This window comes from Sinohyriopsis cumingii, chromosome 4 (assembly GCF_028554795.1).
Source record: "Sinohyriopsis cumingii isolate HCF-2022 chromosome 4, ASM2855479v2, whole genome shotgun sequence".
Lineage (NCBI taxonomy): Eukaryota > Metazoa > Mollusca > Bivalvia > Unionida > Unionidae > Sinohyriopsis > Sinohyriopsis cumingii.
Genome location: NC_142964.1, coordinates 132026043 through 132046866, shown reverse-complemented (window position 1 = coordinate 132046866; position 20824 = coordinate 132026043). Strand labels below are relative to the sequence as shown.

The 20824-nt window shown below is 34.3% G+C and overlaps 1 protein-coding gene across 2 annotated transcripts in view; it reads right to left on the bottom strand.

The window, feature by feature from the left end:
* Positions 1 to 1599: 1599 nt before the first annotated feature.
* LOC149802108 (uncharacterized) overlaps positions 1600 to 20824 on the bottom strand; it is an 89582-nt gene continuing 70357 nt past the window's right edge. For both annotated transcript variants that reach the window (XM_089956503.1, XM_089956504.1), the window contains exons 17-20: positions 17833 to 17991; positions 14591 to 14679; positions 13938 to 14008; positions 1600 to 8460 (exon numbers count right to left, since the gene is read on the bottom strand). In XM_089956503.1, the coding sequence (XP_089812629.1) occupies positions 8157 to 8460; positions 13938 to 14008; positions 14591 to 14679; positions 17833 to 17991 (623 nt within the window). In that variant the 3' untranslated portion in view covers positions 1600 to 8156. The remainder of the gene's footprint in view (positions 8461 to 13937; positions 14009 to 14590; positions 14680 to 17832; positions 17992 to 20824) is intronic.

Below are 20824 nucleotides of genomic sequence, written 5' to 3'. Positions count from 1 at the left end.
GCCTTTTTAATTATGTTACAGTTCACATCACGTCACTTTGTTGGTAACAGTCTAAAAAACAAACCAGTCTCATCACATTAAAAATATCCTTGCTGTGATATCCCCTGCATATATCGTTTAGTCTTTTGTTCCAATCTTCGACAACTTCATTATTAACATCAGCTGATTCGCCGCTAATGACAGAACACTTGCTATTGTGTCGCACTTGAAATCTGTGCAACCATCCGTTACTTGCGGTAAAGTCGTCATATCCCAGTTCAACAGACAAAATTTTTGCTTTTTCTTGTCTTTCAAATCAGGATACAAACGTCTCCTGGCTCAAACAATCTTCCTTTCTCCGTCCATTTCACCTTTCCACTTCTGCAGAATTGTTTCATTATCTTTCACGATATTGTTTATCTGAGTCTTCCCGACGTTAGTTTTCTGCAAGGATCCTCGACGATCCCTCTCCCCCCCACCCCCACCCCACCCCCCCCCCCCCCCGGTCAGTTGAATTACTTTCACGTTCTCCTCTAAACTGAGAATCTTTATTTTCCTCGATGACATGTTGATCTTTTTGCAGTAAGTTATTCATGTTGCCAACTACAATACTGATAAAACAATTTTGTATGCATCTAAACAAATTGCCGTGTGTTTTTAAAGGAAGTGATCTTGTCACGTGATTTGTTAGTCGCAGTCTGGTACCCTATTGTTATTATACATTTCTTGAAACTAGGTGAGAGAAGCCAAAACGGGTTCGATGTGTACCATTAACATCACGCAGATTTGACCTCGCGGCCGCTAGGATTCGTAATTTTGACAATTATTGTCAGTAGTAATAGCCACTGATTACCAAAGTGAACAAGCTCAACATCTTACTAAGGGAAGCCATAAAGGCTATTAAACCATTTTCCTGCTGACTTGGGTATTGTTCATCGATACTGCCACTTCTCAGCTGTTACTACTGTTCGATAATTGTATTCTTAACAATTATCAGAGTGACTAAACCGGACATCTTATGATAACACAGCAGTAAGGCTAATTGGATTACATGTACTTACCCTTTTGAATGGATTAAAATTTGAGTCTTTCTCGGTTTTTATGGAATAAATTTGGCTTCTCGTGAGGCGTAAATGATATAATATTAACCTTAGTGGTAAATGTACTTCACTCAACATTTCTTTCAGTAACGAAAACCTGACATCGGGAAACAGAAATCGGATTACTTAACACACGTTATGAATACAATACTGGTTCTGGATACATATTCAAATAAAATGCGGCCGCTTGTGACGGGTAAATTTTATGATTTTGCACTAATATGCTGGCCGCTGGTCGCGTTAGCCGGGTGGCCTTTCGCGAGGGGTACTTTTGAACACAAACTCGTCGGTGCCAACGGATTCTGGCCGTAAGGAGCGGGTGGCCGCTGGTCAGGGGGGCCGTTCAAGAGGGGGACTACTGTATATATATATATATATATATATATATATATATATATATATATATATATACATACATACATACATACATGAACTATATATACAGTTAAAAGATTTTAATAAAATATATTATTTTGGGAGTCTTTTAAAAAAAGATATAATGGAAGAAAGAGAAAATATATATGATAGAAACAAGTTTTAATACAGTAATACAGAAGGTATTTTGCCAAATCAAGACATTATCAAAGCAGGAGGCTTGTGCTGATTGAAAAAAGTATAAAATGAGCTGCATAATGAAAATGACAACAAGGATTTATCAGATGATTCTGGTTGTGATGAGAAAAATATCATGTTAGACACTGATATCGGATATGTTTGATTGAATGGTGGCATTCATTATGGATATCAACATATATATGTATCGATTCTCATAAAAGAAATATATGAAATAAATATCATATAAAATAATTTGATGACTAGGAAATCGACAACTAGGTTAATGTAAGCCACCATCAAAGAAAAATGTTCACAAATTTGAATGAGATGGTGTACAATGCAATTTATAAAGTGTGACGGGAAGGGTCTGGTGTGAGAAGGTGTCAAAGCAGTACTATAAGGTGCTTTTGTCACCTGGTATTTTGTTTTCCTTGAGGGTATTTTTTGCAACACTAAATGTGCATCATCTGCATGTAATTTCCACAGAACAAATAGCAAAAGACATGTACAAAGTTACTGAAAATAAGCTCATGCAAAAGTCTTTTTCCAACCAATTTATAGATGTCTTTTTAAAGTAAATTAGATACTAAACAGTTACTCAAAGAGGACAAACGTTCATTATAAATTACCTGTCCTAGAGACTTATCATCATATTATCAAGTCTACTCACAACTGCAATTTTAACAATGCTTTTAATTCAAATGAAACTGAAAACCACACAATGTATTGCTTAGAGTCGCTTTACTTCATATGAAGTTTCAAATATCTTTGATTTATGTTGCTATTTAATCTCATTTATAGTGCCTAAAAGGCGACCTGAACCACTTACTTTTATGCATTTTTCTGACAAACGTTCATTACAAATTACCTGTCCTAGAGACTTATCATCATATTATCAAGTCTACTCACAACTGCAATTTTAACAATGCTTTTAATTCAAATGAAACTGAAAATGTTTTATTCAGACTGAATGTGTAAATGCTTCTCCTTGATTTTGCTAAGAATGAAATTGGAAATAAAAATAATAGTGAAGATAGACATGTTATCTCGAGCCTCAATCAAAATTATGGTGTTGACCATTGATTTGTTTCTATGTACATTTATAGTAATTAGATCTTCATGTATAAATGTGCATGTCAATTTACATTAATCCCACCTTACTCTAACATAAAAAATCTAAAATCTAATTAATTTTTAGTACAAAAATTGATTTTGTAATCTCTGAACATTAAGCATGTTTAAGTAATCATTTTTAAAGTTACCTATTTTTTTCAAAATACAGGTGATGCTTGCTATATACCAATTTAACTGAACCAGTTTCACTTTAATGCCATTTAAAATGAAGACATACATTCAATTTGCACAACTGTGCTGGTTTTTACGCCATCACTTGTGCCATGTGTTGTGACTCATGCACAGCTCATGTACATGCATACATTTTATGCATATATGTGCATCTCATAGCTAATCAATGCAATTAAGTATTATATGTATTAATCGGTTTGAAAATTATGTATTGATAATAATTACTGGAAAACGTAGAGGTATAATTTACCCAAGAACTTCCTTACAAATATCCTATGGTAAAATTACTTTCAATTTACACCACTTCTGATTGATGCCATGATCTCAAGAACACATCTATGGTATAAACCCGCTGTAAACCCGTCTTATTAATACACTAGTAACATGAAATGTGTAATTAGTTGAACCTATTAGTCACTTCAAATATATAAAGTACTGAACACTCAATGATGCATCGAAAAACCATAAAGCATACATATATACTTACCTACATACATGCCTACCTACCTATCTCCCTACCTATCTGGATACGTACATTAACTTATCTGAATAGGAAATATTTCCTCAAGAAAACAATTACAATGAACTCTCTTCTGAGTATTTTTGTATTAAGAATGCTTAAATTTACAGCTGGCTAGTCCATAAATACATTGGTGATACAGATATTGTACACGTGATGTTAACTTAAGACCTGCTTTTACTTAGAAGCTTCATTTTTATGACCCTATCTACTACGAAAGACTGTTTTTACAGCAACATCTTGTATATAAATACCCACATTTTGTATTTCTTTGTGTCAAGGTATCCAAACAAGAAACCCACAGTGGCATCCTAACTTTTTAAAATACTTTTTGGAATATTTATGTTCAAACTTTTCTTTTAACTCGTTCATCTCAATTTTTCAAGTTTTAAAAATTACTTTTAATTATAATTTTTTTTATCTTGAAACTTCCTTTAATCACTCCCATCCTAGGACAGGCAAAAGCTAGTGTAGAAATATTAAGTCAAACTTTTGTTTGCATGCCTTATATCAAAGGCACTTTAACTCACATGTGGTACATTGTTTGTCACATGATTGTGGTGGGAAGTGTCTGCCTATACATAATTTTAATCTAGCTCAATCCTCTTAGCACAGCTGTGTGATATGTCTCTAACACATGATACAAGATTCATATATTGTACATATAATTCTTTTTTTAATATTTGAAATTAGTTTAGAACAAAAACAACAATTTTATCAATAAATAATTTTCTGAATTACTTCATCATGAAAATGACAACATGCTTTTAACGTAATTAAATCTGTAACAAGATTACTCTGGAATCTGCATACATTACTTAATGATAAAACTATGGAATTATTGGGACAGTGGAAAAGTACCATGGTACATACCATAAATAAAACCTGGTACACTGGTATAATGGGAATATGGCATATATGTAAATGAACTTAATAAGAATAGACCACCAAAATGATTAAATTCCATCAGTATAAAAAAACTACTATGCTGTGACAGTCATTCATGGTGAAAAATTTCCAGCTGATGATTAGATTATCAAGTGTCCTCAATTTCAAACAATGATGAACATTGTGATGCACCAGTACAAGTGGATGTGCTTTATTAGTTTAAAACAGCTAATGGGGCTGGGTCCGGGGTAGAGTCAATCTCAAAGCCTTGAGTAGACTTTTCAACCATTGGTTTATATTGAGAGTGCTGCTCTTTGGAAACAGGTATTCATATCGGATTTCTTTTGAGTCAGTAATATATCTTTCAGCTAACTATGGTACCCTAAGCTAATTCTGTTTCATGTTTCAAAGCAGTGGAAGTTAATTTACCAGTATAGTAGCCACTGCCGTGTGTGTGACTGATGCTACCCAAGATATAGCAGCCAAGTGTCACCAGTTCAAAGGGTCAAAGGTTAGCATGACCTTTGTGAATACTAGGCAGTTGTACATGACTACATGTATGTACCTTATACAATACTGCATTTGACAACTACCGTATGTACTTAATGATAAGTCTGATGAAACTGCAAACTGTGTAGACACAGATCTTCTGTCACATAATGCACCAGAAGATCAATGTAGTCTGCTATGAGTAAACCATAGAAACATCACAGACCCTGATAAACTGGCACATTATGAGGTGGCATATCAGGGTCTATATTGTTTGCAGCTATACTGGACTTATAAGCAAGTATTAATGATACTTCACATGTTTTCTTGTGAAGTGACTGGAATTAAATTACTTCACAGTTGTATTTAAGAATATTAGACAAAATTAATATACAAGCATAAGGATGAGTGATTATTAGCCGCTATGAAAATGAAAAAAAAAACACCACAAAACAACGATTCCAAATACCTTCAATTTCTGATGTATAAGAAGGGTGTGGGCTTTTGCTAGTCTCAGGATGAATGAGTTTTATAAGAAACATGATTCCTGAATAGTATAACTCTAAAATACAGTGCAAATCCCTAGAGCATAACTCATGAAAAATAAATTAGATGCTTCCCACTCGTACTTTTTCTTTATCTAAATATGTGCCATAAATGGTTCCTACATTCAATACAAAAACAAGGAGGGTGAGTACCAACAGTTCAAATAATAGAGAACGATGTAAATTAAACATCATTTTAAGGGAAAATTGAACATTTTGATTGAAACTGACTCAGTATGATATAGGATTTTTTTTATTCGGGATATCAATCGATTCCCACAGACAGTCAAATAAATACCAATTTTTATTTATTTAATGAATGTGGCCCGAAGAACTAGTCTGTTCACTAAAAGCATATATGGACTGCTTCTGAAAGTTTCGAGGTATAAAATTGATTTGTCCAGTATATTGATCATATTACAAAATAAAGTTAGAGCACAACCCTTTCTTTGACTAATTGGTGCTAAGTAGGTTATAAATTCACTTATTTTGCAGATGGGTGTAAACCCATTGGACTGGTTGTTGTTGTTGTTGTAGGGTTTAACGTAATTTTTCAGCACACGATAGGCTATACATGGCGGCCAGTATTAATGGTGGAGGAAGAAACCGGGAAACCCTGAGAAAGAACCACCAACCCTCGAGAAGCTACTGGCAAGCTTTCTCACATACCCACATTCGCCGAATCCGAGACTCGAAACCACGCAGACAGATGTGAGATGGCATTGATCCGTAACGGAGAGCGCTTTAGAAATCAAATGGCTCATGCTTATATATGACCCTACATAGTGTGCATTAGTAAGGAAGAAGTGATGTGGACAAACTCTTGTCAGCAGAGAGTCCTCACTCTGCCTCTGGTAATTGAGAGAAGTTTGCCTACTAGAGTGTATTAAATCTTATGGAAGGGTAACCCAGTAGATATGTGGTTAATTACTAGAGTGTATTAAATCTTATGGAAGGGTAACCCAGTAGATATGTGGTTAACTACTAGAGTGTATTAAATCTTACGAAAGGGTAACCCAGTAGATATGTGGTTAACTACTAGAGTGTATTAAATCTTATGGAAGGGTAACCCAGTAGATATGTGGTTAACTACTAGAGTGTATTAAATCTTATGGAAGGGTAACCCAATAGATATGTGGTTAACTACTAGAGTGTATCAAATCTTATGGAAGGGTAACCCAATAGATATGTGGTTAACTACTAGAGTGTATTAAATCTTATGGAAGGGTAACCCAATAGATATGTGGTTAACTACTAGAGTGTATTAAATCTTATGGAAGGGTAACCCAGTAGATATGTGGTTAACTACTAGAGTGTATTAAATCTTATGGAAGGGTAACCCAGTAGATATGTGGTTAACTACTAGAGTGTATTAAATCTTATGGAAGGGTAACCCAGTAGATATGTGGTTAACTACTAGAGTGTATTAAATCTTATGGAAGGGTAACCCAGTAGATATGTGGTTAACTACTAGTGTATTAAATCTTATGGAAGGGTAACCCAGTAGATATGTGGTTAACTACTAGAGTGTATTAAATCTTATGGAAGGGTAACCCGTAGATATGTGGTTAACTACTAGAGTGTATTAAATCTTATGGAAGGGTAACCCAATAGATATGTGGTTAACTACTAGAGTGTATTAAATCTTATGGAAGGGTAACCCAGTAGATATGTGGTTAAGAAGGACATGCACATGGATGCAGAATCTAAAATATGACACTGTGTGACAATATCAAACTGACTACCTGCGGGTCGCTGGCATGCACAGCTATGTAACGTAAGCTATCAATCTGTCTTCCATGATTAACAGTATTAAACTGATGGGTTTCTTTGAGCTGTGGTGAGATGATCCCACTATTTGCTTCTGAATGGTTATTACAGAATTATTTCTAGCATGCTGGTAATGTGTCAGCTAAAAATAACAATGATCAGATTAAATATTGTTGGAATAAATGTACAAAAAAGATAAATGTACATTCTGGAGAACACGTATTAGCTTATATGGAATGCACATTTTGTATTGCTCAATGAATGATAAAAGGGAGATAACTCTGCATAAAATAAGCCTCCACATTTGTGGTCCTAATACATGTAAACATTTAATTCAGACCCAGTAAATAAACAGCAATTAAAAGGTACATTTCTCAACCACCCACCCAACCCATTGGCATATGCTACATTTTTCCTATGCTTCTGTGAAAAATTGTTGGTAGTTTGTTGTTTGCTTCTGCTTACTAATTTCAGACAACAGTCATTCAAAGTTGAGCAGGAGATAGTGGAACAGTGAAGTCTGGATTGAAGTAGACGTTTCATATCAGGGAATCCCAGTAGCTAGTGGTGGATAAACTTATGTTCTCAGACATTTTCTCCATTTGTAAATAATGGTCAAAAGACCTGCATTAGTTGACAGCAATGGGATAGAGCTGGAAGCATTTAGACTTAAAATTAAATACTAGAGTTAACAGCATGTACACTCATCAGTTCTATTTCAAATTTCAAGTTATTACTTAGTTAATAAATAATTTGTATGTCAATGGGGACCTGGAAGGTGAAGGGTGTAAACCAACTGGATTTGTGTGATCTAGGTAGAGGAACATGGATGTGGGTCTCAACTGGCTTGTGTACATCCATTGAGAAGGAGTACTGTTGGAACGAAAACAACAGGTCTACACTTTTCATATGAGGGACTCCCTCTGCTTCTAATACTGGAGGTAATGTACCTGCCTAAACGTCAGAAATCCAAGGGGATGGTAACCAAGGAAGCATATATATTCATCACTGGTTTTTATTTCCTTTGACATTCTTATTCTCCAATGTTGTCACTTCAGTGTCAGTCTCTAAATTGTTATCTTCTGGCTTCAAACTTGAGCTTTCTTTATCACTACCATCAGGATCAGGATGAGTTATGTACATTTTTGACATTTCTAAATTTCTTCTGTTCATTTCTTCAACATCTATATCCTTTCCATTTTGGTTTACTTTTGGATGATCCATTGTTTTCAAAAGTTTTACTTCCACTGACTCTGTTTCCTTTTCGGTCATTATACTGGCAGTAGAACTTTCATGTGTTTCAGGATCACTATGAATAAGAATAAAGATATACAAGATTCTTTTCATTTGATGCAAAATATGAACATAGGTAATCTCAAATGCATCCCAGACATAAAAATACTACTATATCCATGCGTGCCTGCTTATAGGTTCCACCAACTACAAACAACATAGACCCTAATCAGCTGTCACATAATAGGCTGGCAGATTAAAGTCTGTATTTTTTAAATGTACTGAATACTACTAAAAACACTGCACAGACCCAGATCTCCCAGAGATCCAGGCCTGTGAAGTTTGTAATTTGACTTGACTTAAAGGTAAATATATATGGAAATTGAGTTTCTTATAGATTTCTTTGATTTTTCTACATTTCTGATAATTCCAGTGCATTTTGTTAAAAAGTTCATTTGCACCACAACTATCTTACTTGTCTATGGCACTAACATGGACACAAAACAATAGTGCCATACACGGCACATTTTACAGTCACACTATGTTTAGCACTAGTTGACATGTAACACACTAAATTTAATGTGCTTAAACAATTATTTTCTTTAAAGAGATTTACCATGACAGTGACCTTGGACATTTTTTTTACCTCAGAGTCTGTAAGCGTCTTCTTCCATCCCCACAGTATGATTAAAAAACAAAACTTATTATTGTTATGGACATTTGTATCATCTATTAAATTTATAATATAGTTTTCTTTAAGTCATTTGGTTTATGACATTTGCCAACTCTTCCTTGTATACCCCCTAGCCACTACTAGGTGGCTATTGTTGTTTACCAGTTTTGCTGAAGTTACAGCTTGATAAGAATGCCAGCATTTGTGTCAGACGGCTTATAATATGTCTGTTTCCAGTTAGCCAATTGTCCCTTTTTCTTACTGCTGACCTTAGCACTTTCTTCCCCCATGGTAAAAAAAAATAAAAATCACAAGGAAATCACATTAAAAACATATATCATGTAAAAAGAAATTAACAAGTGACATGTCTACCCTAATTATAAAACCAGTGCAATAGGAAACACACTTTTTTTTCTTGGCCTGACCTCCATAGTACAGTGTGACCCCACTATAACACAGTAGTTGGGAGCCATAAAACCCGACCGCGTTATATACCGAACTGTGTCATTTGCAACCAAGTCAGTTAGCTGAAGAAAATGTAACCCCCCCACCAAAAAAAATTGTGTGTGTGGGTGTGTGAATAATTAATGCGGGAGGTAAAATACATGCTCGTCAGCACAGTTACCATCTTGAATTGATGCATATTAAATGAGAAATACACCTGTAGTGAAAACAGAGAAGACATAATATAATAGTTTACTTTATTTAGAGAACCAAGAATTGGTACATATACGTGAATCCTATTTATATATAAATGCCTAATGTATAGCATGAATAGAGTATCAACACTGTGTACTCACCTGCAAACCTCATCATATACATTGAATCCACAATACAAGTGATTCCATCGAAAATATGCACACACAGCTTTAAAATATTCATTATATGTGTAACAGGTCATACTGGTCTGAATTCAGTGGAAAAACATAGCACAATCATATAACGAATGATGAAGCACATTTACTTTAAAGTACGTTCCAAGTCGGTAAAAGTTAGTTTGCATTTTAAGCCGCCATTGCATAAACATTTTCCCTACAAAAAGAGAACTTTCACAGCACAGTTAACATGTTCCAGTCATGTTGGAAAATGCAAAAATCCATCAGATTCCATCACTTTTTTTTAAGTTTGGTACTGACTTCCTTTGAAGAAAAGTTCTTTGCTGTTATTGAAAGACTGTAGTCGGCTTTCTTTGATGAAGGGTCCATGTGCTATTGAAGTCAGCGCTAAAGGACAGCTTTGGAGAACCAAACGAATGCCCATTTCTTATTGTGGTGGCAACATCAAATAATTGTATTGCATGATTGAGACTGGTATTTTTTCCATTTGCTGAGTACGTTTTCATAACAGTCAGTGCTTCAAAGGTAATCTGTTTCCTTTGAAATTTCAACAAACTATTATATCTGGGTACATTTTTAAAATGGAATTGGCCGTCGTTTAGACTATTCTAGTTACTGTCCCTCCATGCCTACTGAATAAACCAATAAGTAAGATGTATTTTCTTTTACATCTGTGGTAGCAGCATGATGCTGCCTTCCACGCATGCGTCTGAAAATTAACAAAGGGTCAAGAGATGATAGAGAAGCAGGTGTTCTGATGACAGGGATTATTACAGAAAATGTGAGCATTCTGAAGGATTTAATTCTGCGTGAAACAGAGAGGAATTTTTCTTACCATCTACATACAAATGTCAGTCTTTTTATATATATTAATTGCTAGTGAGCGGCCAAAAATCTGATGAAAGATAGATTACGAGACAATGCCTCGTCTGGTTGATCTCTGTTACCAGAAATGTCAACAACAAAAAAGCGGATATTTCACAACATAAAGAACTCATGCTAGATATCAGGATAAGCGGATTATAATATAACAATGCACTGTTTAGATGGTTTATCAGCATGCACAAAGAATTTGTTTAAGTAACAATATATAAATTTCAGTGCATTTTATATCCAATTTGCAGCTTCCTTTCATGGCGCCTCTGAATTTCTGCACTCCAAACCAATGGTTGTATATAAAAGTTTACACAGCCAACAATGTCGCCAACAAATAAAAAAAGCCACATGGTATGTTTTGCAGCCAATAAGAAAAACAATCCAAGTTTGTGACATTGGGGAAGACCTACATGATCCCAGAATAGACTTTTTATGCGTTTTTTCTTCTTCTTACTTTTAAGAAGAAAATAAATACTTTTTCATGTACTAGAAAAATACTTTTTCGTGTACGAGAAAAATACTTTTTCGTGTACGAGAAAAATACATTTAAAATTTCAGGAGCCAAGCCACGATCGTATTGTATTATTCATACGCGATCTTTTCCCGAAAATGATAAGCAACTTTTTACTTTTTTTCATACTTTTTAAGATTTTTTTGTGCACAGGAAAAATACATGTATATTAAATTTAAGGAGCCACGCCACGACCGCGTTATATCCGAATTCGCGTTATAACGGAGTGCTCTATAGCGGGGTCACACTGTAGTATTAGTAAATGTCAATTAGATGCAGTAGTACCTCATTCATATAAGTGGACTTCGTTTGAGATCTTGATAATATAAACTTATATTCAAACCTTCCAATCTTTATCAAAATCTGATCAGAAATCTTGTGAATGGTAAAAAGCAATTTTTCATGGACAGATGATTCAAACAAGACCTTAAGCTCAACTGGCCTTATGGTCATGTGACCCAATTGGCCTTATGGTCATGTGACTCAATTGGCCTTATGATCATGTGACTCAATTGGTCTTGTAGTCATGTGACTCAATTGGCCTTGTGGTCATGTGACTCAGTTGGTTTTATGGTCATGTGAGTTAAAAATGAAAATGAAACCACATTAGAACAATAGTCCCTCAAAAGGACTGACAGTCAATTGGCTGAAAAGAACTTCAAGGAATTCAAGAAAAGATTATTTCTTCCTTTCAAGTGTTTAGTGTTGAAACCAATAAAATGATTTATAAATTAGCTGATGTGGTGGAGATACTGGAATTTAGATTTGAACCATTTTCATTTAGGACCAACAAGACATACACAATCATCAAGTGGAAACCTCAAGCTGATGTGACATTTTATTCAGGATGAGTAACAATAAAATAATTTCAAAATGGGTGCTATGGTGGCCATATTGGAAATCAGATTGGCACTATTTCAAGTTAGGTCCAACTAGACAATATGAAAACTCTTTTTTGAAAGCACAACATTAATATATCAATTCATCTAGGAAAGCTAGCAGTAACATTTTCAAGATGAACATCCTGGTGGCCTTATAAGAAGCCAGATTGGGATCATGTTTATTTATGACCAATGAGACACCATATGAACTCTTAAAATGAAACCCCATGCTGATATTACCATTCAAGAGGTAGGTATAACAAGATTTTCAAGTCAATCATTGTGGTGGCCATGCTGGATGTTTGAGCAGCACATTTTTCATTTGGAACCAACAAGACATCATAAAAAGTCATTTAGTAAAACAACCCATGCCAAAATGGCCATCCATTCAGGACAAATAAAATTTTACAAGACTCTGAAGATCATAATACAAGACCTTAAAGATGGCAGCTGTGGTTGCAATACTGGATGTACAAGTGGCGCCATTTTCATTTTGGACCAATCAAAAGTAAATGCCCTATGGTAACCTGACATTTTACTTGAGGAATAGTAGTGACAACTTTTACAAGAGCTGTGGCAGACATAATGGACATCAGACTGGAACCATCTTCATTTAGAACCAACTTTACATAATGAGAAGTCTTCCGGTAAAAACCCATTACAATATTTTTTTTTCTTTCAGTAAGAGTAGTGATAAGTTTCTTCAGATGGCTATTGTGGTGGCCATATTGGACATCAGATCAGCCCCATTTTCATTCAGGACCATCCATTAGCAACTTTGAGGTCAATTCTGTGGATAGCCTACATACATATATATTTATCAAAAGCTGCCATTTGGACTACTTTGGCTATTTATGAAACAGAGATTGATTGAGAAGTTACAAATGATCAAACTTTTCTTTCATTTATAACTCCTCAGTTAATCCAACAGTCAATGTAATAATAAAAATAGCCAGGGTGATATAAATAGATTGGTTTTCTTTATGTGAAAACAAATTTTCAATTAACAAAATTATTGATTATTTTGTGGTAAATTACTGTGCTGACATACACTCAATGAATACTTTTGTACTACATAAATAGTCCTGGTAGTTCCAAATGAGGACCAACAAAACATCATTAGAAGTCTTTCAGTCAATGCTCTATGGTAATCTGACCATCTACTTGGGAGGAATAGTAGTAACAACATTTTCAAAAGCTGTGACAACCATAACAGACATTAGATTGGAACCATTTTCTTTTAGAGCCAACTTTACATCATAAGAAGTCTTCTGGCGATAACCACATGTCAAGGAAAGAACAGTAATGATAAAATGTTCAAGTGACATTATATCAGCATCATTTTCAACCAGCTAAACATGATAATAAGTCTTTTAGTAAAAAAAACCATAATGATATGATAATCTATTAAGGAGGAGTAGTGATAACAAATATTTCATGTTAGCCACCTTAGCAACCATATATGATGTCCAAATGGCATAATTTCCATTTAGAACCATCTAGACCATGGGATGAGTGTAAAAATTTCATGTAAATCCTTCATATTGTTTTGGAGTATTAGTAATAGAAAACTTGTTCTAATGTATGTTGGATGATGGGCAAATGACCAATATAAACCGACCTTCCCATAAAGTCATCTGGTCTATGACCAGTAAAGCCAAACATAATGAATATTCCTTACCAAAGATTGTATTTGTATGACTTTTGATTCAGCCAATGTCCCTAATGCAGAAAAAGGCTGCTTGCAAAACTTCCAACATAATGAATATTCCTTACCAAAGCTGAACTTCATATCTTCCATTCTTCCCAAAATTGTATTTGTGTGACTTTCGATTCGGCCAACGTACCTGAATGCAGAAAAAAGGCTGCTTGCAAAACTTCTATCACACAGGGAAAAGAGGCATGTCTGAATCTGTACCGATCATGTTCTATCTAGTAGGATTGTGTATGGTAGGATCTGATCCTGTTACATGACAGTTAATAGAGTTTGTATGAGCTTGGGCTTATTCTAGCTGTAGGGCCAAATATAGTCCCAAATATCAAAGAAAGTTTCAAGTGATAAGTGGTAGAAATGGTCTAAATTTCAGAATGGATTCGAGTCTGAGACCATAAATGCTTCAACAATGGAATAAACTAATATTAAATAATAATGATATTAAATCATCTCTTTATGCTCCTTATTTCAACCAAATTATTATCTTAATTGTTCTATCATTAGGATGAAACTATTTTTTAAACAAAACTGTTTCTCGGTAAAGTTTGTGTTACATACATGAAACAAGTCAGCTCATTGATACAGAAAGAAAAAAATCAACATAAAAAGTACATTAAGTTGAAATTAATAGATTGGAACACAAAAAGATATCTGAAGCCTGTAGGAATTTGGTTTGTGCTCTCTGCATTCTGTTACAATAGACTACAATACCTACTGTTACTTCATCACTTCTATCGCCACACTCGATAACAGTGCCCATATTGTCCAACCCTCCATCTTGGTCAGCAGATGTCCAGTCTTTACCTGTTGGTGGTGAGAGAGAATAAAAAATACAAATGTCTGAGAAGGTTGAGGAAAGACCCCATGTTGTCCAAAAGTTATTATATTATATCACCTATTGAATGCTTTAGATATACAAGAGAGAGGGAGACAGAGAAACAGAGAGAGGAGAGAGCATATAACAGTCCTTGAAAGTACACTAGAAAGTGACAACTATACCCACAAAAGAAAGTTTTGAACTCACAAAACTTCACATTGTCTCATGGAAGTGTTGTTTAGATGTTGCGCATGAATGATTTGGTCATTTTATTGTTAGAGTTTAAATGAATTGAGCAGGGCATCCTAACTTTTTATTTTAATTTTTAAAATTGTGTTTATTATTTTATTATTTTTCATATTTTATTTTACAACTAGCTTTTAATAATGTGTTTAGTTTTTATATTATTCTTTTTATTTATAATTTTTAAACAATATGCAAAATAGTCAGTTAAAAATTTTATTGATGTAAAAACTTTTTAAAAATTATTTTTTATTCATAATTTAGTTTCCAAAGTTTGTTTTACTTTTTTTTAAAAAATAAAACAAAATAATTGTTTCAATTTATTGCAATTATTTTAATTTGTACAGTTATGAAAAACTATTAAGTACTTTTTACTTTTAAAATTCTTGTTATAACTGGGGGTTTCATTAAAAAGAGTTCCTTGATGCCACTGACACTCTACTAGGCTAAATGAATTTCCAGAAATTCAAGATAAGACCATCACTTCCTTTTAACTGTTGAGTGTTGAAACCATCTCTGATATTCCTTAACACATTTGCTGCTGTGGTACACATACTGAATGTTAGCATGGCACAATTTTCATTTATGACAAATCCCACAACATTAGTAATTGTTTGGTGAAAGCCCATGTCATAATCATCATCAATTAAGGAGGAGTTATGACAAGATGTTAAGATAGTCATCATGCCAGACATAGTGGATGCATGACTTGCACCATTTTCATTTAGGACCAACAAGGTATCGTAAGAAGTGTGCTGCTGAAAACCCCATGTTGATATAGCTCTCATTTAGTGAATAGAAATAACACTATTTTCAAGACTTGACATCAGATCACCACCATTTTCATTTAGGACCAAAAATACACCATAGGAAATCTACCTGTAAAAACCATGTATCAATATGACTTTTTGTTCAAGCAGAGTTGTGTTTACAAAATTTGTAAGATTGTTGCCATGGTGACAGAATGGGCATCAGACTGGCATCATTTTTATTTAGGACCAGCTAGACATTATAAGAAGTCTAGTGAAAACCACATATTGATATGACTCACCATTCAGGTGTAGTAGTGATAACAAGATTTTCAAGATGGCTGCTGTGGTGGCCAGACTGGACATCAGATCAATACCAATTTTATTCAGGAGCCACCAGATATTTTAAAAAGTCTTTTAGTGAAAACCCCATGTTGATATGCCCATAAGAAGTCTTTTAGTGAAAACCCCATGTTGATATGACCATAAGAAGTCTTTTAGTGAAAACCCCATGTTGATATGACCTATTCATGAGAAGCAGTGATAACATGATTTTCACAATGACTGCCATGTCAGCTATAATGTAGTTTAGATTGGCAACATTTTTATTTAAGACCAACTTGAGATCAAAGTCTTTTAGTGAAAACCCTATTTTTTGCAGGAAAATCCATTTATCAAAGCAAAGTGTATGGTTTTCTCCTAATGTCATTTTACCACCAAATTTATGTCATTGTTGCAGTTGCTGTTATCCTTTCAAAGGGATCTAACCCATCATGAGGTGTATCACCCCTTCTTCACCTTACTAACCTCATTGCAGTCATGACTATATATGTACTTTCAATGCATTGGGGCACACTTGTGGCTATGTATCACCAGGTTAGCAAGGATGTAACTTGGATTGTCATTAAGTGTGTTGGATCCCCATAATGACCTACAGTGTGAAATTAGCATCAGTTCCCATACTGTACAATTTATTCCTGAAATTACAGCCCATTTTAAATTCCAGTTAACATCATATAGGCACCATATTTTCTTTAAAATGAGAGCATGTGTTAACTTCCCCCAACTACTATACTAACTGATAATGTTAATCATATGGACATTTTTTGCGTAAAATTCCCCATTCCACCTACAGTTTAATTTTTCAAGATTGCGGTGTAATGTGAAATTCCCAATTCCTAAAAGTATAATTTTCCCCTCATGGTGGTCAAATTCTAATGCTACATTTCCCTTTCCCCCCATTGTGCCATCTACTGTGAAACACATTGACATTTTTAACACTGAATTCCCCTTTTCACCCTAGAGTACCATTTTTCAAGATGGCAGCATAATGTTAAATTCCCATTTCCCCAAAGTGATACTTTATTCTGAAATATTGCTCCTATAACTACTTTTGTAATGACAGTATCAAACTTTTGTAACACTCTGGAGTCACTAAATTTTTGGGTATCACTCTTCTTAGAATTAAATAATAATTTTGTTGGTACAAAATTTATGTATATGCCTCTGGCAAATCTCCCCACTGGTTACATTTATTTTCACTGTATTTTTTACACAATTTTTTTAGGTTAATGGATTACCATAGCATGTTGTTTAGAAATAGTTTACAATCTTTACTGAAAATATGCAAAATTAAAATAACTCCTAATTTCAATAGGCAAAACAAACACTTTAGATAACTGTTTGCCAGCATACTCAAACTTTTACTGCATATTATCTTGTATCTCTAACTGATTATGCATTACAAACAAATAAATTTAAAACAAGACTGCTATGCACAAAAAGTTACAAATAACAATTTCAGAATTAATATTATCACCAAGTAAATTGTCACAAAAGTAAATTTCTGATCATATTTATGAAAATTACTTTGAAATATTTTCTCAGAATTGCAAAAACACCTGAATTTAATCTTGCCATATACACTGCTTTTACTAAGTCAATGTCATTTGTATTTATGGCATGATATAATTAAATAATTTACCAAAGTCGATGATGTCAAGCTGAATTTTTGTGTGAAAAATATGTATTGCTCTTTAGTATTTCTTTTGTTCTGAACAATGTGAAAGCCAGATTGTTTTATATAAAAAAAACCATACAATTTCAATATAATTGAATGTTTAAATGGCAAAAGAAAATCATAGTTACCTCTTCTGACTTTACATCCAACTGCAATTCTTTCACCAGGTGAAAGAACACGTGGTTCCTCCACTGGCATAACATCAAAATGTCCACCAATTGCATACCTATAGATGTTTGAGTTTCTTCCTCTTGAGTCATAGTTATCCCACACAACATTCACCCAGTCTACAAAGACGCAATTTAAATTTTGGACCTGTGTTAGCATATTGGTTCAACTGGCAAAGCAGAAGTTACATTCACTCTACAGGCAAAGTGTAAGTGACAATGGTTCAATGGACAAAGCAGAAGTTACATTCACTCTACAGGCAAAGTGTAAGTGACAATGGTTCAACTGGCAAAGCAGAAGTTACATTCACTCTACAGGCAAAGTGTAAGTGACAATGGTTCAATGGACAAAGCAGAAGTTACATTCACTCTACAGGCAAAGTGTAAGTGACAATGGTTCAATGGACAAAGCAGAAGTTACATTCACACTACAGGCAAAGTGTAAGTGACAATGGTTCAATGGACAAAGCAGAAGTTACATTCACTCTACAGGCAAAGTGTAAGTGACAATGGTTCAATGGACAAAGCAGAAGTTACATTCACTCTACAGGCAAAGTGTAAGTGACAATGGTTCAATGGACAAAGCAGAAGTTACATTCACTCTACAGGCAAAGTGTAAGTGACAATGGTTCAACTGGCAAAGCAGAAGTTACATTCACTCTACAGGCAAAGTGTAAGTGACAATGGTTCAATGGACAAAGCAGAAGTTACATTCACTCTACAGGCAAAGTGTAAGTGACAATGGTTCAATGGACAAAGCAGAAGTTACATTCACTTTACAGGCAAAGTGTAAGTGACAATGGTTCAATGGACAAAGCATAAGTTACATTCACTCTACAGGCAAAGTGTAAGTGACAATGGTTCAACTGGCAAAGCAGAAGTTACATTCACTCTACAGGCAAAGTGTAAGTGACAATGGTTCAATGGACAAAGCAGAAGTTACATTCACTCTACAGGCAAAGTGTAAGTGACAATGGTTCAACTGGCAAAGCAGAAGTTACATGCACACTACAGGCAAAGTGTAAGTGACAATGGTTCAATGGACAAAGCAGAATTGACAGAGCAAATGTTATATGATAATGAATGGACAATTTAAACTTCCACGACTGACTTGCTTAAACTAGATTACATGTATTTTGTAACAACAAAATAAAAGTTGATGCTGACTCTTTGTTTTAAATCATATTTTATGGAATGTATATTCATGTATGCATCAGGTTACGACATTGATCTGTCATCCCTACATAGTACTTGATACATAGTACCTGATATATAGTAACTGATACTTAGTACTTGATACTTAGTACTTGATACTTGGTACTTGATACTTAGTACTTGATACTTAGTACTTGATACTTGGTACTTGATACTTAGTACTTGATACTTAGTACTTGATACTTAGTAGTTGATGCTTAGTACTTGATACATAGTACACCACTCCCTCAATAACTCATACCCTGATAACTCGTGAACCCGCTTATAACGCAGGGTCAGGCGTGGATCCCATTTTTTAAGACCAGAAAATACCCCCAAAATTGATCCCTATTTGTTGAACTTGAAGAAAATCGCGATCAAAATTGGTAACGGAAACTTTGACGTATTGCTCATTTTATCATCAAAAATGGTAGATAGGACCTGAAAATTTTAATCAACACTATGAAATATCAAATTTAAAAATAGGTCATACAATTTTTTACATTTTCTTTCCAAACAACATTCCTAGTACACCGCAATTAACGATATGTAAGGAAATTTTGATCAATGAAAATGTCACTTACGCCGAGTGGAGGCAGTACTTTAATAAATACAAATTAAATAATTTTTTTATCATTTGAAATTTGTGTTCTAGTTCTTATATTTTAGTTCCTTTTAAGTGTAATCATCATAAATTCAATGTGTACTCTTCAAATTAAATGTGAAAAGGATCAATCTGCTGTAACAGCTATGTTCACAAGCATTTCTCTGAAAACCTAATTAAGTGCCGACCGCGTTTTGATAACTGACTTTCGGAAGTTACTGAATTAAAAGCTGGCGTCCTTTGTATTATCATATTAATTATGTCTTTTGAATCAAATAAAGGAGGTGGAATAAAAGACAAGTTAAAAGGAATGAAAACCCAACAAACTTAAAATCTAGCTACCCCGGTCCTATGTCAGGTGAACTCACTTCATTTGATCAATCGAACACTTATAAATGTTATTGTCTATGTTACATAAACTACCTTAAACTAGCTGACTTTTTCATAATTTTGATGAAAGATAACAAGGCAGCCAAGTGAAATGAATACTTTGTAAAATAAAGAGCTTGATTTCACAGATACGTTCCGTTGTGGGCAAGTGAGTTTCTGAGAATTCTTGAACTGGCACTTAGAGATATCATCAAGGATGATAAGAAGTTTCATTATTACTTCCAATGAAATCATGGCATCAATATTGTACTAACTGAACAATACAAAAATTGAATTTTGACGCAAACGATTGTCACACAAAATAAATGTTGCGTGTTTTTGGAAAAAAAAGAATCATGTTTGGCAGTTATCAACAGTTAGTCTAGTGACTCCCGATTTGGCAGGATAATATTAAACACCACTACGGGAACCAGACTCAACAAGAAAACAAAAAGCAGTGACGAAATACACATATTTTTTTGCGTATACGTGACAGTTGTTGAACCCAGTTGGAACGATCTTTCATATGTTGGACATTTTGAAAATAAATGTTATTTAAACAGAATAACAAACAACTTCATTAGAAAAAGCGCGTTATTAAACATTATTATCGACGTGATTGTAAAATGAGGATTCAGTCAATAAACACCCCAGTTACCTAACACGGCTTCCCCCCCCCACGGTTTTCTTGATGTCAAAGCGATTTTTTCGAATTTTTGGAGGTCCCTCAGTAAAACTCGCACCTTGCTTGTAGTGCGGTCTATGTTTGTGGACCCCGTTGTGCGT